The 26,819-nt window shown below is 42.2% G+C and overlaps 2 protein-coding genes across 3 annotated transcripts; both read left to right on the top strand.

Moving 5' to 3' along the window:
• Positions 1-3,575: 3,575 nt before the first annotated feature.
• Positions 3,576-20,638, top strand: wdr81 (WD repeat domain 81). Of its 2 annotated transcripts, none has more exons than XM_074639895.1 (12): positions 3,576-3,742; positions 5,921-6,427; positions 7,678-11,237; positions 11,322-11,429; positions 11,550-11,749; positions 12,380-12,561; positions 13,043-13,208; positions 13,546-13,711; positions 14,412-15,233; positions 15,671-15,816; positions 15,957-16,139; positions 19,234-20,638. In XM_074639895.1, the coding sequence occupies exons 2-12, from the start codon at positions 6,066-6,068 to the stop codon at positions 19,558-19,560; spliced, it is 6,222 nt and encodes a 2,073-aa protein (XP_074495996.1). In that variant the 5' UTR covers positions 3,576-3,742; positions 5,921-6,065; the 3' UTR covers positions 19,561-20,638. The 2 variants fall into 2 exon arrangements, with proteins under 2 accessions (XP_074495996.1, XP_074495995.1); XM_074639894.1 differs by having other exon boundaries at positions 3,580-3,832.
• Positions 20,639-21,507: 869 nt separating this feature from the next.
• serpinf2b (serpin peptidase inhibitor, clade F (alpha-2 antiplasmin, pigment epithelium derived factor), member 2b) lies at positions 21,508-26,360 on the top strand. Its single transcript, XM_074639896.1, has 9 exons — positions 21,508-21,772; positions 22,533-22,598; positions 23,472-23,546; positions 23,655-23,943; positions 24,108-24,251; positions 24,415-24,603; positions 24,786-24,928; positions 25,263-25,467; positions 25,575-26,360. The coding sequence occupies exons 2-9, from the start codon at positions 22,545-22,547 to the stop codon at positions 25,925-25,927; spliced, it is 1,452 nt and encodes a 483-aa protein (XP_074495997.1). The 5' UTR covers positions 21,508-21,772; positions 22,533-22,544; the 3' UTR covers positions 25,928-26,360.
• The last annotated feature ends 459 nt before the right edge of the window (positions 26,361-26,819 follow it).

The following is a 26,819-nucleotide window of genomic DNA, read 5'->3' as shown; positions in this document are numbered from 1 at the left end:
AGACCAGCAAACCTGCAGAAAATACAACCTTGTTGGCAGAAGAAATAACTTGTATCGCTCTGTATTACTTGTGAAAATATAAAGTTTCCACCTTTCACAGATTTTTTCTTTTTGTTTTAACTTGAACTCTACATGTTTGAGTTTTTCCACTTGTAAAGGTCATCAAAGGTCACATCAAGCTGTTTTTCTCAGCCTATACAGAACCACGTTTGATTATTTTGAGTGATGTGACACAATACAAAAGTACAAATAGTATTTATTGCAGGGGTACTGATGTGATGCTTTAAAATACAATGCACAGTATGCTTCATTGTGTCCACCCCTCTTTTTATGTGGCTACTGTAAGTTCAGGTCATTTGCAGTGAATGCTTTAAACCAAAACCAACACTTTGCCTTGGGACATAAAACTCATTCTGCCTGGCAGTACTATAAAACTACTAGGAACAGAACAGGAAATGCTGAGCCAAGGAATGTCATGTTCTCTGGCTCTATCTTATACAGAACAAAAAGTGCTGACAGTAATTATGTCGCATTGGTGGTATGCTGAGATGAGAGAAGCTTTTTTTTTGTTGACTTTGGACAATAATTGCCATAATTTTGTCCCTTTGCTTTATCAATTGCGTGTTATTTATAATCAGTTTTGCCTCCTATTTTTGATTTCCTTCCTGAAATAATTGGTTTATAATGCACGCAAGCTGCCTAGCCAAAACATGCTTTCAAAACATCCGTATTTGCGTACCTAAATGCTGTTTAAAATATCCATAAAGTTAATTAGGAAAAAGTAGGATAGTAGTAGTAGGACTCATACAGCAACAAAAACAAAAGTAGATCATTACACACTGAGAGGCATGTGTCAATATTCTTCAAAGCTTCATATTTATTAAACCACATCCATATCAAATATCAACACATTTTCTTTATAAAAAGGAAATTCCTACTCTATTCTAATAAATGGACCATAGAAACATATTAACTCTATTAAGTCTCTGATGAAGCCTGTCTTCACATTTATATTGAATAAAGGGTCCAACTTCAAAATCTATCAAATAGTCAGATTTGGTGTGAGTTTGTGAAAAAATAACTCAGTGTAGGAAAGAGGAATGAGGCATGCACATTAAACATAATGTGGTAAATATCTTGATTTCAAATACTGATCATATTCTGCTACCAGCCATCAGTTATGCCCACACAACAACACAATTGCATCAAAATACAACAGTGGTAGACAGAGGGCCTGATGCAGTTATTTTTTGGGACATTACAAAAGATTGAGTCAAAGTTGGAGCCACTAAGACAAAATAAAACTTACGTTACATACTATACATGTTTGCATAACACTGCTGAAGGTTTTGTCTATGCAATTACAGACATAACACCACCTTGTGGAAATGACTCTCACTACATCCCTCAGGTATTAGAAGCAAATATTTATTTAAATTGAACACAGTAGAGACTCTGTAAACTTGAGGAATTGTCAATTTGGGAAATGCTCTATGATGGAGTGGTTCCTAAAATAAGATAAGGTTATTTCAAGGGACCTGAAAGGCCAGAAAATTGCAAGGAAACGGGGGAATTCATTTCATTCACTATATTAGCTCAGTGAAATATAAAGGATGGGCTATAATGCAGCCCTTTCCTGAGCTTAAATGTATTGTTCAATAAAATTAAATTAAATCACCCACACAGATATATCTATTTTTCCCCTGTGGGTGTCACATCTGTAGTACAGTTGACTATCTACTTCTATCAAGAAAAGTATAAATTATAAATGATTTCTGGTGTTTATCAATGTGAAGGTCATTGAGGAAGTGGCCCTAAGGAGTTAAGGGAACTGTTTGTAACTGCTTACACATATAAATCACCCGGGTTGGTGTCCCATGCCCGCTCGCGTGTGGCTACGCTGTTCAGACAAGACTCCACCACAAACTACACGGAAGTACCAAAATCACAAAGTTCTATCTAGTGAAACCAGTCTTGCAAAACAGTGTTGGTCGCAGTCAGAGGACGCGGGGGAGACCGTAGCTTTGGTCTCCAGGGCCGGAGTCTCTGCTGTACTCTGCTCCGCTGCCTGCTTGCCTTCACTCAGCTCGCTCCACCTAACGTGCATGCGCGCACACTACACACTGCAGAAGACTTCATATCTCTGAGAATATCTAGTGAATACAGTGGACGTTTGTGCAGAAATAACTGCTGCAGCTCCTCCAGACTAACAGAGGTTTTCCGTGTCTTGTGAAGTGACGGGGCTCCGCAGCGATAAACGTTATCGTCTCTGACCGGGTGCCGTTGTCTCCCTCCGGCCGCGGTCGGGAGGCTGAAGCAGGAAAAGCCAACACTGGGATCAGCATTGATTCACGGAGAGACCTTTGTCTGGTCAGCTAACATTACTACCAAGCAGCTGAAATATAGAGTGATATTGTGGTTTTAGCTGACGTGTGTCACCTCACTGTTTTGAGCGATGCTCGTTCATGTCTATGTAGAGCGAGCACAAGCTAGAGCCCGACGCTGACTTTCATTGACTTAACGGCCACAGATGTCGCTGTTAACAAGCATTGCTGATTCTTACAAACAGTCCCTTTAAGGGGAGGATATTCAATTCAAAATAGAGCGGGTATTGTGAGAAATAGGAGAGAAAACTGTAGACCTTGTGATTGCTAGTTGCAGAAATTATCAGAGCGAAAAGACATGATGGAAGAAATTAAAAGATTAGGACTAACAGGAGCAGGATTAAAGGGACTATTTGTAACTTTGTACGCGCATAAATGTAGCGGGTCGTCACACATGCGCGCTCGCATATGCGCGTTTGCGTGTAGCCGCTGTACCCTCCTCCTCTGCTTGCTCGCCTTCACTCAGACAGCTCAGCTCGCTCCACCTCTAGACGTGAACGCACGTTCACTACACACTGCAGAAGAGTTAGTTTAGCTCTGAGAATATCTAGTGAATGCACAGTGGACGTTTGTGCAGAAATAACTGCTGCAGCTCCTCCAGACCAACAGAGGTTTCCCGTGTCTTGTGAAGTGACGGAGCTCCTCAGCTAGTAACGTTATCGTCTCGTTACCGACCGGGTGCCGTTGTCTCCTCTGCTCTCTCCGGCTGCGGGCGGAGAGAGCAGGGAGACACGCCGCAGAGCCCCGCTGCCTCAGCCTGCACTTAGGCAGGAAAAGCCAACACTAGGATCAGATCTAAATCATGTTCATGGAGAGACCTTCGTCTGGTCAGCTAACATTACTGCCAAGCAGCTGAAATATAGAGTGATATTGTGGTTTTAGCTGACGTGTGTCGCCTCACTGTTTTGAGCGATGCTCGTTCAGGTATATTTAGAGCGAGCAAGCGCGAGCCCGACTCTGACTTTCGTTGATTTCACGGCCACAGGTGTCGCTGTTAACAAGCATTTCTGAAAGTTACAAATAGTCCCTTTAAAGAATTTACTGGAGTGTAGTGGAAAAGGACAAGTATGGGAAACATCTGACATACTGAGCACTGCAGGAGTCAACTGTCTCCAGAGGATGGCAGTAGTGCAACACTAAGGATGCCAGCTGCCTTTTGTATATCTCACAGAAGAAGAAGCCCTGCAGCTTCAGCAGTAACAATCACATGACATGCTGCTGTTGTGTCACGTGAGGTGTGTCTCTTCTTAAACATGGCTCCAACTAGCACAGAACAAAACATCATCTGACTGACTGTCTGTCTGCTGACAAGCACCAGTAAACATCAGAACAATGGAGGAAGTAACTATCGCCCCGCTGTATGTACTCTCCTTTATAAAGTCACTGCAGTAGAAACTCATCATCATGTGTGAAACCGGCGCTGCTCAGTTAGCTTAGAGCTAGCAGAGGTGAGCTAGTTAAATATCAAAAACACTGTTGTTCTGTTATTACAGAGGAGTTACATTCAACCAGTAGAGCTGCTCTGGTTCAGCTCGGTGTCAGTAATGTTAGTAACTCACCTGTCTGAGGGAAGGTTGATAGTTTAAGTGAGGTATGGTAGCGTTAGCATGCTGCTAAGCTACCTGTTAGCGTTGAGTGGACGTTACTTCCTCTTTAAAGCAAACCTATAATCATTTAATCAGAAACAGGTTGTCATTAGTTAAATAACACTAAGCTTTAGCTTTAAAACAAAGCTTAAAACGTTCCTGTATGCTGCTGCCTTTTATTAAACCAGATAATGATCTTATATACTGCACTAGAGCTTTTACTCTTGTGTTATATTTCTATTTCAGCTTCTATCCTAGCTTTTATTTAATGTTTTTTAACTGTATTAATTATGTCTTTTGCACTTTGTTGCAATGTTCTTGAATGTTTGTGTAAAGCACTTTGAATTGCTCTGTTGCTGAAATGTGCTCTATGAATAAAGCTGCCTTGCCTTGTCTTAGCTACATGTGTGTGGTTTGAAGCTTGCAGTATTTAAAGTCTTGGTTTAAATGTGTCTTGATGATCTGTTTCTTTCTGAAAAGTCAGCTTGTTACAAACCAACATGGCTCAGTTCAAAACATGTTGTTTCACAACAAAACTCATCTCTCCTCTGACTCATCAGACACTAAAACAAAATAAAACTCTTAGTTACATACTATACATGTTTGCACAACACTGCTGAAGGTTTTGTCTATGAAATTACAGACATAACACCACCTTGTGGAAATGACTTGAACACAGTAGAGACTCGGTAAACTTGAGGAATTGTCAATTTGGGAAATGCTCTATGATGGAGTGGTTCCTAAAATAAGATAAGGTTATTTATTAGCTACATGTGTGGTTTGAAGCTTGCAGTATTTATAGTCTTGGTTTAAATGTGTCTTGATGATCTGTTTCTTTCTGAAAAGTCAGCTTGTTACAAACCAACATGGCTCAGTTCAAAACATGTTGTTTCACAACAAAACTCCTCATCTCTCCTCTGACTCATCAGATGATTTTGCTGCCACTATACACTTCATAGTGTTGAAACACACAGAGACAGACAGAGAGAGACTGAAACCTCATCTGTCACTGGATTTAAATGAATGCCTCTGACTGCAGTACAATGCAGAAACAATAAAATAGTGTCCAGGTCCTAACATCTGTCGTTAAAGGAATGTATAAAAATAAGACGTGTCTTCTGATTAATCTAAAAATCTGACTTTTACAGAGACATTTTTGTGTAGTACAACTTTTTGGATGTTATCTTTGCCAGACAGACAGCTAGCAGTCTAGCTAACAGAAATCCTTTCAAACTTTAACTACTGATATTTATGACCGTTTGGGGAAGTTGTAAGTAAAGTGAGTTGTACATTTTTGCTAGTGAGCCATTGAGTAATAGTTTGCTTGTGGTTAAGTTACAGTTTCAATCAGTCAACTTGAAGGCGGAAGCAGAAGGAGAAGGAAGTCATGTGAGCAGAGCTGAGCTCAAACTTCAGGCTCTTGTAGAAGCACCATGGAGTAGTCGTGTGCAATCACCAACATCACATCACTCCTTCATTGCAGCAAGCAACCTACTTTTCTCCTTTTGTTGAAAATAGTGATGGGAATTCCGGCTCTTTTTAGTGAGCCAGATCATTTGGCTCAGCTCACCAAGAAGAGCCGGCTCTTTCGGCTCCAAAACGGCTCTTCGTTTTACCACTACTGCCTTTTCTAATTCAGCTAAATTTAGCGCTATTTTGACCTATGATTAGTATGTGTGCACATATATCACTCAAATTATTCAATATAATTATACTAAACTTTATAATTCCGTAAAGAATACCGTAATTTTACACGCTGCTTCATGTCAGACTGTCACTCATCTTGTCTGCTATTCCCGAACCACACTCCTCTCTCTTTCTCTCCTCCTCAACCTACTGTTCTCCTATGTTGAAAAACAATCTGTCACTGCACAGCAATATTACTGTTAAAGCACACTACAAAACAAGCTTGTCTAATTGTCCATTTATGCTTTTCTGTTATTTCCTCAGAGGGACAGGTGGAAGAGGAGATTAGGTCTGCCCTGACTTTGATTTCTTCATCCATGAATGTCTGAAAGTTGTCCTTGTGGGAGAAAGCAAGGCGTACACAGCAGGACATTGCGTGACTCTTTAACAAGCATTGGAGAGACTCACCATGGATTGGCTGATGCGTGCAGTTGAGAAAGACTTGGGGGTTGACCGGCGGCAGCAAGGCCCAGGTCCCCGTCCCAGGGAGCTCATAGCCCTTGTTCCTACGCGCTGGGTGATGGGTCTGAGGGAGAGGAGGATCATGCGCTGTGCCCGCTTTGACAGTCCCAGTGAGGCAGAAACTCGCACCTACCTTCAGTGTTCCCAGGCGAAGCTGCCTCCAGGCTGGACACGAGTGTGCATTCAGGGTCTGAGGAAAAGCAAGCTGGGCTACAGATTGGCCAGAGACCCGTGCCATCAACAAATGGAGTTCACGTCACAGGATTCTTATGTCAAAACCATGCAGTGTGTGTCGCAACATAACGTCAGGTACTATATATACTTTGATATTCTGTTATTCTATCTACTCTGTAAAATCTGGCTATGCATGTCACCTTCTGTGCTAAAACTCAAAGTAATAATATCCCTTTAAAGAAGATGTAATTCCCATGAAAATTGACTATTTGTGAACATTAATTACCCTCATCCAAAGAGCTTAAAAAAGCTTTTCTGTGATAATATCAGGTAGAGCTGAAACAATGAATTGATCAATAAGATGATCGACATTAATTTGCAACAATTTTGATAATTAACTATGTTATATTAGTATAAATTACAAGGGTGTAAATCGCAAGTTTCATCATGATACAATATTTTATTGATTCTTTGGACAACGATACAATATTTGCCGATATCACAAAGTCTGCCACAATACCATTTCGATTCAAGTCGGGCCTGCTGTCGATATGAGATGATATCATCTGCCCATTTAACACAATCAGTTCCATTTTTATCAACTCACAAAAAGCAACTAAAATATGATTTAAAAATTGTATTACTGAGCTCCTCCACACGGTTAAATTAAAAAAAATCTATTCTTTTTAATAAAAATTAATAAAAATAGACCTCCTGTTGTTCACTATAAAGTGCCACATTTCAAATTTTTAAGCGCAAATGTTTTTTATCAGTTAAGAATTTCAAAATAAGGGCGTATCTTAAAGACGATGATATGTATTGATGATTTGCATCGATATATTGGATCGTTCATCATTAAATCGATGTATTGTTACACCCCTAATAAATTGTATCAATTTACTATCTTTGGGTACAAAACAAGCTATTTGAAGACATGACCTTTACCTTTTGGAACCTATGCATGGCCTTTTTTTTTTACTATTTTCTGACATTTTATAGAGTAGATGACTGTTCAGAAAACAACGGTTAAATTAATCAGTAAAGAAAATAATCGTAAGTTGCAGCCCTAATATCAGGGTTCCTAGAACTTCACTTAATTGACTTGCCTTTGTGGATTCCTTTTAGTGTTTGTGTGTTTGGTTTTGTATCTAAATGAGCTTTATCCACTTGCATTGCTATCTTCTATGGTTAGAACAGGGTTTCTCATTCACAGTTAGTGCAGTCGCTCAATCGTGCACTCTTAATAACATTAGGCGGTTCACTCTTGCTTTTAGCTTTTGGAAGTTTCCTATAGTCAGAAAGTCAAACCTAACTATTCACCTTGTTAATTGAATGAGTAGAACTTATTTGAGATAGTAATTAATCATCTTTTTTCCCTTTTTCAGGAATCTGTGGCGTGACGCTCACCACAAACTCGTGCAGGCATATGCAGGAGCCAATGAGCAGATGCATGTTGCAGCTGTAGATGCAGTGCGTCATGCTTTGCAGAAGCTCTTCAATTCCACATTCATCTCATCAGACAGGGTGTCACCATCCCTCTCTCCAGCCAGAGAGAAGGAGAAGGAAAACTACTTGCCATCCAGTTCATCTTGCTTTTCCAAGTCCCAGTCAGACCATCTGTGTCCCAATGTTCTTCCTGCAGAGTGTCTGCTGGAGACGTCAGAGATGCTCTACGTGATTCTACCTTACACTCAGTATTCACTCCACGATATTGTCTCCTTCAGCCCCGCCAAGCTCGCTAACAGCCACGCCAAAGTGTTGTTCATCCTCTACCAGTTACTAATAGCACTGCAGGGCTGTCATGCAGCGGGTTTGTCTTGTGGAGAGCTCTCCCTGCAGGACATCGCTGTAGACGAGCAGCTCTGCAGCCGCCTCAAGCTCAACCTAGCCCATTATGAGGACCTGGGGACGGACGGGGATGCAAACGGCAATGTTACTGGCACACAAGTGCCAAATAGTGTCCTGCCAAGGAACAAATCATGTAAGAGCCAAGAGAACAAAATACTTTGCACAGACTGCTTTGATGAGCTTAAGAAGTTGGTTCTGGACTGGGTCCATGGACGGGTCAGTAACTTCCGCTACTTGATGGAGCTGAACAGGTTAGCAGGACGGCGAGAAGGAGACCCTAATTATCACCCAGTGCTGCCTTGGGTGGTTGACTTCACTGTGCCATTTGGAAAATTCCGAGACCTCAGGAGGTCAAAGTTCAGGCTCAACAAAGGGGATAAGCAGCTGGACTTCACATACGAGATGACCAAAGAGGCTTTGGCTGCTGCGGTGGGTAATGGGGTTGGTGGAAGCGGCGTAGGTGGAGACCTCGGTGGCTCTGTTGGTGCTGGCGGTGTTGGACAGCCTGACCATCTCCATGTACCTCATCACATATCTGATGTGCTCTCAGACATCACCTACTATGTCTACAAAGCCCGGCAGACACCCAAGCCAGTGTTGTGCAGCCACGTTAGATCCCAGTGGGAGCCGAATGAATACCCAGCCAGTATGGAGCGTATGCAGGGCTGGACTCCCGACGAGTGCATTCCAGAGTTCTACACAGATCCCTCCATTTTCAGGTCAATCCACTCCGACATGCCAGACCTGGACGTGCCTTCCTGGTGCAAGTCGTGTGAGGATTTCATTGAGGTCCATCGGCGCCTTCTGGAGAGCAGAGAGGTGTCGCAGCACCTGCATCACTGGATTGATCTCACATTTGGCTACAAGCTGTCCGGTAAAGAAGCCGTCAAGGCCAAGAACGTGTGCCTGCACCTGGTGGATAACCACACCAATCTGACTACCTACGGCGTAGTTCAGCTGTTCGACCAGCCCCACCCGCCACGCTTATCTCCTTCCCAGTACGCCCCAGCAGAACCTCCTATCCTTGGCCTTGCTGCTGTCAACGTGCCTTCTCTACACATCCCTCAAATCGACACCGCGGCCGACACCGTAGATGGATTGGTGCCAGAGTCCACGGGGTGTGAGTCCAGTGGCTGGACTATGGTAGACAGAGATGAAGAGCTTGAACAAGGCATGGAAGCCCTGGACTCGTTAGCGTCCGCTGGCTCATCCAGCTCCGCGTCCTGCTCCGTGCCAATGCCGAGCGTCAGCACGGCGGGAGGAAAGATGGGAGGAGATCACACAGCACTTACTGTATCCCAGTCCCCGAGTTCATTCCCTGGCGATTTTGCAAGCGGCTTAGGCCCTGGATTACGCAGTGCCATGTTACAAAGAGGCGGGCCAACGAACAAAAAACACGGGGAGGGGAGTGTGACCGCCAGCAATGCAGAGGAAATCAAGATCGCCCTCCCTGAAGGCTTCAACCCACTGCAGCCTTTGGATGAACTGGAGAAGTTGAACAATTTCCTGGTGAAGAGTCTACACGCTGAAGTATGGCATCCCGCAGGATCTACCGACTGCACAAGAGGCGGTGTCATAATTGAATCTCTACCCTCTCTTACTAAGCTCTACCAAAGAGACATGCAGGCCCTTGGTGTTCTCATCGCTGAGATATTCCTCCCCTCTAAACTGAGAGGACTGAAACCTGGCGCCCCCCTGAGACAGCGTTTCCAAGCTGTCATGAAGCTCTGCTCTGCCAGCCTCCGTGATGTGCCACTGTCTTTGCATCATGCTCTCGAGACACTGCTGCTAATGGAGAGGCACTCTGGGATAGCACACAGAGAAGTACCAGATTGCCCTCGTCCACTCCTTTTTGAATATGAACCCATCTGCGATGGTCTCCCTCCCCCAAACCCCTGCAGGTTATTGAACTCAATCATCACCCCCTTTCCTTTCCCGCCCTATTTTGCTGCACTTCATGATTTTATCTTTTCCTACCACACCAAGATAGAGAGCACGTGTAGTCTTCAAGGACGAGATGTTGTCTTTCACCTGTGGCAGCAGCTTGAGACACTGTTGCGGGGCAACGTCACCGCTGAGGGTCTTGAGATTCTCTTGCCCTTCATTCTAGCCCTCATGCTTGAGGAGTCCACTGCGGTTTATGCTGCTTGGTACCTTTTCGAGCCCATCTCCAGAGTGCTGGGTCCCAGAAATGCAAACAAGTACTTACAGAAGCCACTGATCAACGTTTATGAAAACCCTCACTGCCTGCGAGGTCGCTTCTACCTCTACACCGACTGTTTCATTCTGCAGCTGATCGTGAGGCTGGGCCTGCAGGCCTTTCTGTCCAGCCTGCTCCCCCATGTGCTGCAGGTCATGACTGGCTTTGAAAGCGGCATGTCAGGCTCTGGCGGGGAAGCTTGCAAAGGGCTGAGGGGCGGCACGTGTAATCTGGGAGAGGAAGAGGAAGAGGACTTTCAGTGTGGCGAGGTGCGGCCGTCGTCTGGGTCCGTTAGCGGGAATATGGGAGGTGGTACTGGTGCCGGCGGAGGAGTCGGGGTGGCGGGAGAGACGGGGATGGTCGATTACTCCTCTGGCATCAGTCTCAATGACCAAGTGTTCCTCTCAGAGGCAGAGGACTTTCAGAATGGATTCTATGTCAACAGTGGAGCAGCTGCTGGGAAACAGCAGAGCCAGAACTCTGCAGCCAAGGATCAAGACCAGGAGTCTCTAAGCGTGGGGAAACTAAGCGACAAAAGCAGCACAAGTGAGCTCTCACTGGGCGACGGAGACTCAATGCGGGATCGAGCCAGCCTCAAATCAGCCGACAGCAGCCAGGACCTGAAACACGCCAGCGAGGGAGAGGAGGGAGGAGAGCTGGAGGAAGAGGAGGTGACTGAGACTAATGAGGGCACAGACGACCCGACTGCTGCCAACCTGGAGCTCACACTCTCTGGTTGCACAGACGCTTCAGGAGCTACAGTTGCCACTCTGGAGGGCGAGTTTGTGAATGGAATGGCACTGGAGGAGACAGAAAAAGGCATTGTGGGAGAGCAGGAGGAGGATGACCATGATTCCTCAGAAGAATCTGGGGAGAAAGAACAAAAGATTCTTCTAGGTGAGTGAATCATTGAGGTTTATGTATATTATTTGGTTATTATCTGATAATATCTAATGATTTTAATCATGTCTCCCCACACAGATACAGTCTGCAAAACAGTTCGGTGGCTGTCGGCAAAGCTTGGTCCAACAGTGGCATCTCGATACGTAGCCAGAAACTTGCTGCGATTGCTCACAAATTGTTACATTGGTACGTAAATTTATACCATAAAAAGTTCCATTGCCTCATTTATACCTTTTTAAATTTTGCAATAAGCCGAAAAAGGATGACTGCTTCACCCTTTTCCCTCCTCATGTTCTCTGCCTGCAGGGCTTGAGAAACACCAGTTTGTGGCCGTCGCATCTGAGGAGAGCAGTCTGGAGAGTGTGGGAATGGGCAGCGTGTATGAGAAGAAACCTGTCGTTGGTGACCAGACGGCAGGGCCTGTGTTGGACTGTCTCATCTACATCGCTCAGCTTTATGGAGAGCCTGTACTCACTTACCAGTACCTGCCTTATATAGGATATCTGGTAAGGCGAATGAACACTAACACACATAAAACCTGCTTTGGCCTGTTCAGATGTTTTGAAGTGGGTTTTGTATGAGGTACCTATCTATAGTCAGTGTATTACCTACAGTAGATGAAGGTCGGCATCCCCCCAGTTTGGAGAAGCAGACTGGAGTTACCGCACGGAAGCAAAGCAATGTACTGCTGTGGACGGGTCCGGCAGCAAAACATATTTTAGCCACCTAAAAGAAAGGCCCACTTAAAAATATCAATATCTGTTTAAGTGTACGCTATGTTTACCTTGCTGTGAGACAGCTATACAGTGTGTTCCCAGCGGGCAACTGAAGCTGTTATCTATGCTCTCGCCAAAGCAACCAGACTCAATTAAACAATGTCTGATGGAAAGGTAATGTAGTGAAAATATTCTAAATATAACGTACACTTAAACTGATATTGATTTTTTTAGGTGGGCCTTTCTTTTAGGTGGCTAAAATACGTTTTGCTGCCCTCCAAACTGGGGGCATGCCGACCGTCATCTACTGTAGGTAATACACTGACTGTGGATAAGTACCTCATACAAACCCACGTACTTTTTAAGGAAACTATTCGTTAACAAAATGTGCTTTGATCTCGCAAATGTGTATGTTTCCAGGTTTCTCCACCTTCTTCGCAGCGTCTTAACACACGTAAGGAGGCGAGTCTACTTGGAGCTGTTGCACTTACACAGAAGATTATTGTCTTTCTCTCCGATACCACTCTAATGGACATGCTTATGAAGATCAACCAGGAGGTGCTCCTGCCACTGCTGGACTTGCTCACCACCCCCCGTATGGGGTAAATAACACACACACAGCCACGCACATTTATTTTTACAGCAATGACCGGCTCGCTGTACATAATCCCGCTTATTACATGGCTACTTACTTACTTAAGAAATCAATAATTTGACACCAAAATGTTCCTCCAGAGTCGGAGAACAGAACTGCGGCCAAAGAAACGGTCTGTTATACATAGCAGTGGTCTGCTATAAAGAAATAACAGACTGTAGAATGCCGTAATTGACCCATCAGAATCGAATATCCAACAAAAGGCATGTAATAATAACTTATATTAAGCACAGCATGCCAAATAGTAGAAGCATTGTAAAAAAATATTGCAAATATTGATTTGCTTTTTATTGAATAAACAGTTTTTTCTTTTGAAGTGCAATTTCTTTTTAATGTTTGTGTTGAGATAAGAGTATAATCCAAAAAACATGCTACAATAGATCCGTCATTCATCCTCTGCTTGGTTGTACCCATTCTGCTGTACTCAGGTTCCCCAGCGGGGTGCAGACACGCACTGCCGTCTGTCTCAAGACACTCAGCCTGATGGCTCTCATCTGTCTGCGCATCGGGAGGGAGATGGTGCAACAGCATATGGCTGACACTCTGCGTCGGTTCTTTGCCGTTTTCTCTCTGCTGCATTCTCTGCAGCCCCAGGTATGCACACACACACACACACACACACACACAAAACACATGAAGACTGACAAGCGTGATGGCAGGTTTATTTCTAGAATGCTTTCAACGAGCAGATCTGTCTCAAGGAGCTTGACAGAGGCAGATGAAAATAAAAAACGAGACAGAGACTTGGAATACAAACTGTCTGACAGACAGAGGGAGAGATATAGAGTCCACACATCTGTGAGCGATGGCAGGATGTTTGTTTCTTGTTGCTTCAGATAGTTTAGAAGTTTCTTCATGTAGTTACACCTATGTCTTTTGAAAATGGAATTGGAAATACGCAGATGTGGTGATTGTGTCTCTTGCAATGTAGCTGGACAGTGCCCCTCGCAGAGTTGTGGGAGAAGTCATGGTCGTGGACGTCTGGACACCTGAAGAGTCGAATGTGACGTATGAGTTGGGGGTATTGGAGGAGCTACAGACTGTGTTTAACCCTGAGATGGCCCATGCCTCCTACATCCCCTTCTACTGCCTCATAGGTAGGAAACTACCTCATCTTGTTCCAAACTCAAAATAGCCTATCCCCATCTGTGCTAAAATCAAATATATATTTTTACTAGGGCTGTCAAAGTTAACACGATAATAACACGTTCACAAAAATGCGTTTTAACACCGCTAATTTCTATAACGCATTAACGCAACCTTTTAGGTTTAAGCGGGCTCAGTAGTTTTAAAGCTAGAGTGAAGATACTTCACACTAGCTTGTCGGGAAGGAAGCTAAATAATGCTCCAAACTTAAGCTAAATTTTGGCGAGGTAAAACTTTATGATAATCACATGCAGTTTGGGGCAAGTCATAGTCAAGTCAGCACATTGACAGCTGTTGTTGCTTGTTGGGCTTGAGTTTGCCATTTTTATGATTTGAGCATATTTTTTATGCTAGATGCAGTACCTGTGAGGGTTTCTGGACAATATTTGTCATTGTTTTGTGTTGTTAATTGATTTCCAATGATAAATACATACATACATTTGCATAAAGCAGCATGTTTGCCCACTCCCATGTTGATAAGAATATTAAATACTTGACAAATCTCCCTTTAAGGTACATTTTGAACAGATACAAAATGTGTGATTAATTTGCGATTAATCACGATTAAATATTTTTATCGATCGACAGCCCTATCAAATATATTTGTACACTTCAGAGGTCTAAATCAGTGCTGCATTGTGATTTCTGTAGGTGACATGGCAATTCGGAAACTGGTTCCCAACCACGTGCTGGTCTGGCAGTTGGCCCAGTCCTACCATCAGAGTTTGCGCCAGGTGAGTCCAGACACAAACCTCACAGCGGCGTCAAGGGTGGAGCTGCCTCCGTCCTCCGTGGGTCTCTCCTCTGGTTTTGGCAGACGTGTTGGTTGCAACCCGTTCCCTGCACCCTCGACTTTCTACACCTCGCTGGGAGACTCTGAGTCAGGCACGTTTGGGAGCCACCTGGTAGGAAACCGCATCCAAGTGTCCCGGGACACTGATTACGATGGTAGCCCGAACCTGGGCTTGTCCAACTCTTGGGGACGCTCCAGCCACATCACCCCCATCATCACCACTGCATCCACCTTCACCACTCCATCCGTCGGCACAGCTTCGTCCTCCTCCTGGGTGACGGGCCCCACCACAGAGGACAGCGCCCTGAAGCAGGAGCTCCCTCGCAGCGGCCGCTCCCTGCAGGGCAACTGGCTGGCCTACTGGCAGTACGAGATCGGCCTCAACCAGCAGGATCCTCATTTTGACTTCCACCAGATCCGACTGCAGAGCTTCCTGGGTCACTCGGGCCCCACAAAGTGTTTGGCGCCGCTGGCGGGAGAGGATTACTTCCTCTCCGGTAGTAAAGACAAGACTGTGAAGCTCTGGCCTCTCTATAACCACGGCGATGGAACGCAGGAGGTGGAGCCCAGGCTGACGTATAACGACCATCGAAAGTCAATCTTCTATGTTGGACAGCTAGAGGCTTCACAGGAAATAGTCAGCTGCGATGGTTCTGTGCACCTGTGGGACCAGTATACAGGTAAGAGAGACGATGCATTGCTGCTCATCTAAAACTTATTTATGACTGATATTGCAATTGCGATATGATTTGCGATATTAGAGGGAATAGTCATTTTTACATCATTATTCTCATTTTCATTGAAAGACATATTAAAATGATTATGATGTGATTTTTGTGGGGATGTGTACCAAACAAAGATGTTTTCTCGAGTCTGTAGAATATGAGGTGTAGGCCAGGACTTTAAGGTCTTAGGTATTAGGTCTTCAAACTACGTTTCGTCACAAAAACACGGGAGAAACTCACAGCAAATGACGCGAGACCATACACGAGACACATTGCTGATGTTGTTGTTGGCAGGTATTTACAAAATCAGGGCTAAAGTTGAATAGTGTGAACTAGACTCAAATGGGTGGAATGAAATAACTACTATTCTATGTCACCACTGTTGTCCTTAGGCAAGCAGATCCGCTCCTATGAAGCCTTGGACGGGAAGAATCCCATTACAGCTGTCACCACCATGCCAGCACCACACTGCAGCGTTGTGTTTGGCAGCGCAGATTCTATTCTCCGCTTCATCGACCCTCGCAAACCTGGACTGCAGGTAACAAATTTCACTTAGCGAGCTCATTCTGCCACACACAACACCCACCAATTATCTATGTTTTTTTCGAAAAGGCCAGACTTCTACACTATAGAGTTAGTTCAGACTTGACAGTGACGAATCTTCCCCTGTGTCCCCAGCATGAATTTCGTCTGGCCTACAACAATGTGAGCGCTGGGCTCATCCGCTACCTGGCAGTGAGCCCTTCAGGGCGCACTGTGGCTGCAGGTTTCTCATCTGGCTTCATTGTTCTGCTAGACGCACGCACCGGACTAGTGCTGAAGGGTTGGCCGGCTCATGAGGGAGACATCCTCCAAATGAAGGTATACTTGGAGCGTGTGTGTTTTCTTGTCCTTATGTATAACTGAATAGGGCTGCCTCTGGGTAACATCTTAGTCAGTAGTGAATTTCCTTTGTGTTTTTGGGGCATTTTTGCCTTTTATTTAAATAGCAGGCAGTAAAGAGAAGATGCTACCTGGCCACACTTGAACCAGGGACGTTATAATTACATGGACAAACCTGTAGGAGGCAGACCACCCATCAAGTGCATTTCTTATAACAGGATTCATTCAAAATAGTTATTTCAACTATTTGGGGACATTAGGCAAGTGTTTTTCATGTTTTCAAATTATAACAATGATAACCTTGGGTAGTTTATATTAGTTTCAACGTATTTGTTGGATGCATATCTAAATGAGTGCTTTCAGAATAGTATAAAAAATTAGGTTGGTGCTGGATGCCCAACAGACTTCAGAGAAAAGAGGAGGAAGGGAAGGAATAAAATATGAAAAACTCCCAAGTGGATGAATACATAATACTTTTGTATGTTTATGTATCCGTTCAGCTCGGAAGGAAAACCAAAATATCTGTGATTTTGTGGTTGTTAGGAGGAACGTGTTGCTTCTTTTGCCTTGATCAAATGGTGGCCACACACCAACTTGAACTCTTTTTACACCACGGACCTGTATTTTCGCATGTGTTTCACAACATCAGGCTGATGTGTGGGATTAACGGTCAAGTTGTTGACTCAAGACGTGGGCCAGGGGTCATGCAGTGGGTCATGCATAAATGGGCGGGCTGCACTCTGTGCTGTATTCAAACTTTGTATTCTGCCAGATAAACTTGTAGCCAAACACAGGTGGACAGTTTTTTCTAATGTGACTCCATCACGTTGTTGAGTTGTAAGCATAGTGTGATTTTTGGAATAATAGAAGGGTTGTATGGGTTTGATGATCGGTATACTATCAAATATAAACGTCCTATAGGCTTTTACTGTAAGGAAGATCATTTATTTCTGTTTGTTTGTTGTTGTTTTTCCACAGAAAATGCTTATAAACCATTAGCCAATTTGTAGGTTTTGGTGCATCAACCAGCAGAATCAGCGAGGTAGTGAATCTCAATCAGGCTTTGTGGTAAACAGTGGAAACTTTTGGATCAGCCTGTTAATCACTTGTATTGACTCTTTTTCTATGAGCGACCTACATTAGATCCCTGTGTGTGACCTAAACCTCCTGGTGGGTTGTCTACTTGGACTATAGGATCATTTTATTCTGATGCTTGACCTGTGTTTTTATGCAGGTTGAGAGCTCGGTGTAAAAGCGGTATCATTGATAGTTTGCAAACTCCACATTGCCCATGATAAAATAAAAACAAGCATTTTATTAAATGTAATTGTCAGGAAGATGAATACTGCTGTTTGCTGTGCATTCAGCCTGTAATTTAATAAATTAATTTAGTCTTAATTTAGTACTATATAGTGTAAAAACCTGAGCTATTGCATGACATCAGTACTGTCCCAAAAACAGCGGTTGTAAGAGCCTGTTACTATATTCCTTGACCACATCACTCAAGCCAAAAGGTACGGCTGCTCTCTTGGAAGCTAAATATTCAAGAAGACGCTCAGCCAAGTGACTTTTATTTTGACATTCCCCAAAGGTAGTGGTGGTAGCAATACTAAGTAGTGCAGAGATGGTGAAAGTTGTACCCAGCAAGTCTGTTGTCAACAGTGCGCAAGGATGAGCAAACTTTATTTAACCCCAAATTAGGTCAAGGATTGTATCTAGTTTTCAAGTTTAGGCAAATATGGACACAGGTTACTCATTAGAAAGACCACAGCGGTTCTCATTGGCACATTCATATTACTCAGACTTCCCCCCTCAATTTATCATCAACCAGTTTTCAAATCTGTCTGGGAGATTAAAAACAAATCAACTTTTTATCTTATTTGAAATGCGATTTATAGTAAATAAAGATTATCAAACACATTGAACTTACTCCCAGCTGTAAGTTCTAAGTGTGTGGGTACAGGAACACTACTAGTCAAATGATTTTAGTATTTTTAATTAAATCTTATGCTACGTGCTTTAGATTAAAGTAACTGTAGACAATATGAGTATGAAATGGATATAAGTTGCCTGATTTATCTGTCTGAATATGTGCGCCACACGTTTCTGTTTCAAGTATCTTTACTTTAAAAGGATCCTATTTAGTTCACTTATTCTTTTCGCGTATATATTTTTTTTTAATTTCAGTGTATTTACAAGGAAATTGTCATTGCATTGCTTGGTATTTAATCACAAATCTTGAAAAAACATGTTGGAAGACTTAAAGCTGTTTCTCACCAGTGTGATGCCAAAATGCGGCGCGGGTGTGCGGAACATTTTTTATCAATGAGGCCCAGTGAGTTTCCTCCTAAATAATGCCGTGTCCGCCATGCCACACAACAAAGACCTATCCAGACAGAGAATGTCTAAGGGGCTACACAATATATAAACTAATTGGACTCCAAATGTGATGCTAACACTAAAATAAGCTGTTGTGGCTATCCCCGTTCCGTGACCAACATGTAACGTTAGCAAGTGCATATCAGCTACATTACCATCTTCATCGTATCCCAGCTGTTGAGTGACCTCAAGCCACATATTGTCCTTTATTAGGTTTTTGATGTAGTAGTGTTTGTCGTACATTATTAGGTGTTGAGAAAGGGACGGCCCATTGTTGTTCTGACACATCAATAGTCCAAAAAATGTCCCATTGGACCGAATAAAGCTAATTTAGCCAACAGTCCGTTATCCCGAAAACTTAAAAACCCTCCATGCAACAAACAGAAGCGCATGGCTAATTATTACGCTGAATGACAGCAATATTTTATGACATCAGTTGGAAGAAAAAATTTCATTGGTCAAACACATATTTCCGCAGGCAGAAACTCGCTGAAATCAAAGTCTTTCCGAATATTTCCCCCCGCAAGAATGGGTTTGCAATCATTCATAGTAATCCACAAAATCAGTTTTTATTCATTTCATTTTTTGGATGAAAATCTTCGCTTGGTGTGAAACAGCTTTTTCGACTGGCAACGTTTATTGGGACGTGACGTCAACCGTCGGTGACTTTCTTTCTTGTGTTTTTATTTTTCAGGCTGCAGAAGGAAACTTGGTCATCAGCTCCTCCACCGACTACACACTCGCCGTGTGGAAAGACATGGAGCACAAACCTCTCCGCCAGTACAGGTCGCAGTCCGACCCCATCCACGCCTTTGACCTCTACGGTTCGGAGATCGTGACCGGAACAGTGGCTAACAAGATCGGGGTGTACTCCATGGCAGATATCTCCTTGAGCCCCGTTAGCAGCACAAAGCTGAGCTCGGAGAACTTCCGCGGCACTCTGACCAGCCTGGCGGTCCTGCCCACCAAGAGGCTCTTGCTGCTGGGCTCTGAGAACGGGGCCATCCGGTTACTGGCCTAGGGAAAAAATCAGTGGCTCCCCGCTGACCTTGAAAGTGTCTTATTGCTGAAGACACCAGGTGTCTGAGCTCCCTCTGTCCCCTCTCCTGTGCTTGAGGTCAATTGTACTGGTAGGGCACTTTCTCTAAATGGCTTTTTGAATGAAGCAGCACAAGTAAAGGCATTGTACGTACAAGCTTCATGTCCACCGAATCTTGCCAATCTGGCTGTTGGCACTGAATTTGGTGAGCAAGAATAGTGTGCCACACAATTACCATTCACCATGTGTACAGTAAATCCCATGATGTTTTTAAAAAAAAAGCCTATAGATGTATAAATAGTATATAATGGGAAATTCTTATCTTGACTAGGTCAGTTATGAATCAGAAGACGCGCTCAGGAAGGTGGAACCAAACACGGTTCTCATGTAGTGTTTACACTTTCCAAATAGATGCATAACAACACCAAAAAAAAAAAACATTGACCTCAACTTCCATTTCCCTCGATGTTAGAATACATGCGTATCCAAATGCACTGATTAAACTATGCAGTATTTGTAGATCAAATCATTTGTTTGTGTTAGCGTTTTCCTCCGTGTTTCATAAGAGTTGTTTCACAGTTTATACGTCATGAACAATAAAAGTACACTCGCTGTTTTTGTCGACAGTCAGCGGAGACGCTTCAATCGTCGTCACCTACAAAAGTCAGTTACTGATGCACAGCCTTTATTCTACTGCACAAGAACGGCCTGAATTGTAACATTTAGATTCTCACTCAGCTTTTAAGAACTGAATGTTTTTATCCACTAATAAATTACTTGAAGTTGCTTTTGGGATTTTTAAACCGTGTTTAGAGATTCTTGATTTAGCAGTCAGAACCTGTAGCAACATTACACTGGGAGTGTATCTAAACAGGTATGCCAGTTGTTAGACGCCACTTTCTAATTTCTGTCTACAAAAGTTAACATGGGAACAGTCGATGCCAAGATTAACAGTTTTGTATTTTAACATTTATATGTAACTGCATATGAATATGTTGGAAAAAAAAGGTATAAATCAATAAAAATGTGGTTTAACTTGCTACTTATTGTGTAATGCAAATGAACATACAGTAGTGTTTTTTGTTCCTTAAACCTATCCCAAATTTCCACAAATTTCTTTATGAATCTGTCAGTTTTCAAAGGCCATTAGCATCAAAGCTCTCCCATTTGTATGATTTTATTGTCATGTTGTTAAACACAGTCTGCCTATTTTTCTAATGATTTGCCCAAAGCTCAAAATGCTCTGACAAGTGTACTACACCTTTTGATATTTTGTGTTTTTTGTAAACCTGGAGTGAAAGCTCAATAATCATAAAACAACAAATTTTGTTTGGAAAAAGAAAATTTGTAGTTGATAATTGGTTACAATTGTTCCAGTATATCTCTTTGAACATTTTAAAGAAAAGTCCTTGAAAACGCTTATTTATTAACTGGATTAATAAAAAAAAAATTGCTTCCATGTTTTTTTGTTTGTGTTCCAGTTCTGTGTGATTCACCTGGATTCATCATGACTCCCAGCCTCTCCTGTACCGATCCAGGCTGAGTCACTAGAGCTCACATTGGACAAAGTCCCCTCTTGTGTTTGCAGACGGCCGTCATGTGATTTAGAAGATATCACTTTTGCTTAGTGGTGAAATGTCACCAAATGCAAAAAAAAAAAGTATTTGTTTTTCTTAATTTCTTTCCCTCTCTTGAGTAAGTATTGGCCAAAACATATAACCACAAATTCTAGACTTCGCAGAACGGCCAAGTCTGTTCTGCGAAGTTGGTGATATATCAAAGCCAGGGGTTTCTGGGAAGTGTGGGCTTGTAATCTCCAACATCAGATGTGTAACGCTGGTGTGTCAGCAAGCTGTATTTGTTTGCCCACACAGAGTGGGATTAACCCCACATTGGCAATTAATATGTCATGTTCTCTGTCACAGATTTAGTTGTCATGATATTATCACCTGCCCATTGATATTTAAAGTAGCTGAGCATCTCTGCCTTCAATATTTAACCCTGGGTCAGTCTCGGTAGCCACATTTACAAACAAATAGTGGCTTAAATGAGGCCCCAATCAATGCAAGTTGATGTTTAACTGTTTGCTGAGCAACTGCCAATCTTTGACTCTCAGGAATTCTGCTATCCGCAGTCACTTAGTCGCTCCTTTTTTGGAATAAGCAGCAAGTTTTTTTTCTAATTTAAATTTAAGGTAAGATCAACTTTATTTTGATAAACTTATTAGGATACCATTGTACATTTGGAGACTTGGTGGTATGTGCTTAATACTACTCATTTATTCAATGATTTTTCATGTTTGTGTAAGATCTGCAAATGGGGGCTATACCAGTTAATACTTCTGACTTTTTTAAATTTAATTGTTTTACATTTGGACATTTTAAGTTGATTTTAATACAGAATGTGTGTTGTTTCTGCCACGACAAGTGGATTTTCTGTCCCTCAACGTTCATAGCCTTTAACAATGTTTTATTGAACAATAAATCATTGAAATTCATTTTAAATACATTTATTTAAATGTATTATAAATGTATTATAAATGTATTAAACAATAAATCTTAAATTAAACATTAAAACTTTATAAAGTTTAAATTTTTAAACAATGTTTTATTGAGCAATAAATCTGCAATAATAGGTTGTTCGAGGCAGCCTGGATGTCTGCTGCTGAAAGTGCACACTTAGCACTTTCTGTGTGGAAATCTTGGTGCAGGATCTACAAAATCTTTTGTGTGGCTTCCATACTTTAGGCATATATTTCCAGATGATCTGGGTTCCGTTAAAAAAGAGGGTGACTAAGTAGAACCAAAGTGTTTGATAAAGCTAAGAAACTATAAACAAAAGGTGAGAGCGTTGTGTTTTAAGAGAGTTGAACATGAGTGGTATATTTGTTGTTTCATAAAAGTGATCAGGCTACATGTTTTTTTTTCACCCAACATCATTTCTGTCTTTTTCAGTTACGTAAGGACATGGACCTTCGTCTGACACTCCTGTTGATCTGTCTCTGCAGCCAAGGAGTCACTGTAAGGCGCTTCTTAATCACTCTTTAGATTATGTTACGTGATTATAATCTGTTCTTACTCGGGCTGTCAATCGATTAAAATATTTAATCGTGATTAATCTCATGATTGTCCATAGTTAATCACGATTAATCGCAAAGTAATCACACATCTGCTCAAAATGTACCTTAAAGGGAGATTTGTCAAGTATTTAATACTCTTATCAACATGGGTGTGGGTAAATATGCTTGTTTTATACGAATGATGTATGTATATATTTATTATTGGAAATCATTTAACTACACAAAACGATGACAAATATTGTCCAGAAACCCTCACAGGTACTGCATTTAGCATAAAAAATATGCTTAAATCATAACATGGCAAACTGCAGCCCAACAGGCAACAACAGCTGTCAGTGTGTCAGTGTGCTGACTTGACTATGACTTGCCCCAAACTATGTGATTATCATGAAGTGGGCCTTTCTGTAAAGGGGAGACTTGTGGGTACCCATAGAACCTATTTTCATTCACATAGCTTGAGGTCAGAGGTCAAGGAACCCCTTTGAAAATGTCCATGCCAGTTTTTCCTCACCAAAATTTAGTGCAAGTTTGGAGCGTTATTTAGCCTCCTTCCCGAGAAGCTAGTATGGTTGGTAGCAATGGATTCCTTAGGTTTTCTAGTTTCATATGATGCCTGTATCTTCACTTCAGCATCTTCATTCTAGCTTTAAAACTGAGCCCGTTACAACCTAAAAATCGCAAGTTGCGTTAATGCGTTAAATAAATTAGTGGCGTTAAAACAAATTTGCGTTAACTTTGACAGCCCTGGTTTTATACAACTGATTATATAACGCTTGTATAGATTGTTGTCTTATACCATCTTCCTTCTCAACAGAGTGTTGAGGTGGCAGAAAATGACTCGATCCCTTTGGTGCCTCTCATTCCTTTGATGCCGAGCCACCCCATAGAGGTTAGAGGCAAAAGTTTGCAATATATATGTCTCTCATTGTCACTGTGTTCTGGTCTTTTTTTTAAATGTTTCCTTGTAACTAACATTTTCTCCTATTCCTGCCTTCAGAATGTAGAAAATGAAACTACAGTACAACCAGAAACTGCAGCTACCACAGAAGTACCTGTAATTTTAACAACAACCATTACTGGGCCCACTGGGAGCTCAGAACAAGAGGAGGAACAAGATAGAGTTTGTCTGTCTGTCAGCCGAAGCCGACAGTCCAGGGAGGCCATCGGCGCAGCCATTCAAAAACTGGGCGTGCAGCTTCTACAGAACCTGGAGACGACGCCAGAGCAGCCAAATGTCATCATATCTCCTTTGAGCATATCATTAGCGCTCTCCCAACTGGCTTTAGGTATGCACGTCCTGCTGTAGCTTTTACAGGACACATTGCACCTCTCTGCATATAACGCAATTACCACATGTGAAGAATAGTGTCAGCAACTTGCCCCAAGTTCATAGTCATCTGGAGACTGTCGCCGTTCTCATCCAATTATTGCACCCCTTCCTATTTTACAGGCGCAGTAAATGAGACAGAGGAGCTGCTGATGCATCATCTCCATGAAAACACTCTCCCCTGCTACCACGAGTCGCTGCATAATGTCCTGGAGCAGCTCAGGGACAATGACCTGCAAATTGCCACACGGATCTTCCTGCGCCAAGGTTACTTCCTAGAAATGATTATTAACTGTACTAAAAGTCGAGACTATGCAGTTCCTGCTTGCAGAAACATTCATTTTCTTATAATTTCTCTTAGTGCTGACCCTAAAGAAAAGGTTTGAGAGAAATAGAGCCTGAGAGTGTGTGTGTTTATTATGTGTTTTAGGGTTTCAACCAAAGCAAGACTTTGTCGATGAATCCAAGCGGTTATATGACTCAGAACCAGCAGTCCTGGAGAGCCTGCAGCAGATAAACGACTGGGTAGACAATGCAACAAATGGAAAGATGTCTGACTTCCTGTCTGCTTTGCCACCCAATCTGCTCCTCATGCTCATCAATGCTGTCCATTTCAAAGGTGAAATGTCACCATATTCATATAATTCGCCTCTTTGTTTGTTGAGAATACTCATTTCCCCAAGATCCCAGTAGAAATATAACCAATGAAATCTCCTGTCTTTGCAAGTTTTCCTTTTCATAAGCTACTGTATGTTTATGAATTGTGCTGCTGACTAAAACTGAGACCCGTGTTACCCACAGGAGAGTGGAAAGCTCGATTTGACCCGCGCTTCACCTCCAGAGGTGTGTTCTACCTTGACGACAAGAACATGGTTGATGTCGAAGTGATGGAAGATGCCAAACATCCCTTGAGTTTATTTACTGATAGTGACCTTGAGGCTCAGGTAAAATACTGTTTCGTTATTTACGGTTTCATCGCTGTGCCCAAAAATTCACTTGTCTCTTATCATACAGTTTGGAAAGAAACATAAATTCCTTTTTTTTTTGTGATCAGATTTTATTGGTTTTAAAGATATGCTTTGGAATTTTTTTTTTAAATTGCATAATTCAAAACAAAACATTAATTTAAAATAAATTATAATAAATAAATTAAAAAATGATTACTAATAAAGATATAAATAAATACAAAATTATGGCGACCCCCCACCCCCAAATAGATCTCAATGTAATACATATAATAACCTTTTACTTACAACACCATTTCTTCTTCCTGTGCAGGTAGCACGCTTCCCATTCCAGAAGTCAATGAGCTTGTTGGTGGTCATGCCTATGTCCGGCCAGGTGAACGTGTCTTCACTTTCCGCTAAACTGAATGTCTCGGACCTGTATCGTCGTCTGCCCAAGGAGAGGTCTGTTCAAGTTAAAGTCCCCAAATTCAAACTGGAGTATGCTCAAGACCTACAAGATGTTTTTACTAAATTGGGTAAGACCTCGTCATTTTCGTTGTTAACGTTATTTTCACCACACAAACAAATTCTTATTGCTCGATGAGATTTTTGGATTGACCCTGTACTCCCTGCTTTGTGTTAGGCCTCGGAGACATGTTCTCCGGTCCCAACTTGGCTAACATGGCAGACGGCCCCCTGCTGGTCTCCAGTGTGATGCACAAGTCCATCATGGAGATAAACGAGGAAGGTGCAGAGGCGGCTGCAGCCACCACTGTGGTCATCTCACGGGCATCCAATCCCATTTTCCACCTCAGCCAACCATTCTTCTTCGCCCTTATGGATGATATGACTCAAGTGCCCATTTTCATGGGTGTCATTAACAACCCAAATCCCGGAGCTCCTATCTTGCAGAGAGGAGGATTTGGAAACAAAGATAAAGTGGGATTCCCAATTGATAAGAGTCAGGATGGCACATTCGGAGGTCCACCTAAGTAATACCTACACTGCTGTCCCAGGGAAACCCCACACCAAGATCTCTGTGATTGTACAGATTAAATGTACAATATCAATTAGCTGGATCAAAATGTGTGTGAAAACAGATGCTTTGTTTCATTGTAGAATAAACACACTAAGGAGCCCAGTATCCCATGTAAAAAACAAATATTAAGGACACAAAATGACAGTTTTGCTGCATTAGATGACATGTCCTGGTCAAGCAACTCTTAAAATTATAATAAGATACAAGAAATGGTTTGCACCCATAGTAAAATCTCTCTTCATCTTTATTTGATTGCACTTTAAATTTCCAAGATCTCAAAATGTAAGGCCAATGTCACAGCATTACTGCATCATTTTGTATGTAGTTGATTTAAAAAAAAAAAAAGATGTCATCTAATGGGCTAATAAATTTAATTGATTTGAATCACAACATGTCTGGGTTATGAGTTTTATTGTCTTCTTGAATGAAAAACTATTGTTTTTGTAATCTGAAGGTAAACTAATGCGATTATTGAGACAAATAATATATAAACCATATAAAATAAAATATTTATACAACATAATGTGAAACAAAAATATGATGCATTTGCGAAACTGGAAAAAGATAAAACCTAGAGGACATTTGTAAAAGGCTGGTGTCAATTTAACATACATGCGTGGCAATTTTTATGCAAATACTAGCAAGTGTGGTTTCATCTTAATAGCATTACCCTTTCATGTACTTTGGCAAGTAACTGACAGGTATTTGGAAGTTCTACCCCACCAGTTTTCTCCTTATTATCTCTGTGACTAAACAAGTGATTTATTAAATAGGTGTTGTGATGGAATAATTGATACACAAGTTATCTTTGGAAGGAAGAGGTCCGGAGCTGATGATGTCTTACAAAAG

The sequence above is a fragment of the Sebastes fasciatus genome, chromosome 7, assembly GCF_043250625.1.
Source record: "Sebastes fasciatus isolate fSebFas1 chromosome 7, fSebFas1.pri, whole genome shotgun sequence".
Lineage (NCBI taxonomy): Eukaryota > Metazoa > Chordata > Actinopteri > Perciformes > Sebastidae > Sebastes > Sebastes fasciatus.
Note: the sequence above shows the minus strand (reverse complement) of the source record. Positions and strands in the feature narration are given on the sequence as shown.

Bases quoted from the DNA above. Each gene is read 5' to 3' on its own strand.
- serpinf2b (XM_074639896.1), top strand. From the start codon at position 22,545: ATGGACCTTCGTCTGACACTCCTGTTGATCTGTCTCTGCAGCCAAGGA. The intron at 23,547-23,654 runs GTTAGAGGCAAA...TCCTGCCTTCAG, and splicing joins TGCCGAGCCACCCCATAGAG to AATGTAGAAAATGAAACTAC. The intron at 25,468-25,574 runs GTAAGACCTCGT...GCTTTGTGTTAG, and splicing joins AGATGTTTTTACTAAATTGG to GCCTCGGAGACATGTTCTCC.
- wdr81 (XM_074639895.1), top strand. From the start codon at position 6,066: ATGGATTGGCTGATGCGTGCAGTTGAGAAAGACTTGGGGGTTGACCGG. The intron at 15,234-15,670 runs GTAAGAGAGACG...TGTTGTCCTTAG, and splicing joins CCTGTGGGACCAGTATACAG to GCAAGCAGATCCGCTCCTAT. The intron at 15,817-15,956 runs GTAACAAATTTC...CTGTGTCCCCAG, and splicing joins CTCGCAAACCTGGACTGCAG to CATGAATTTCGTCTGGCCTA.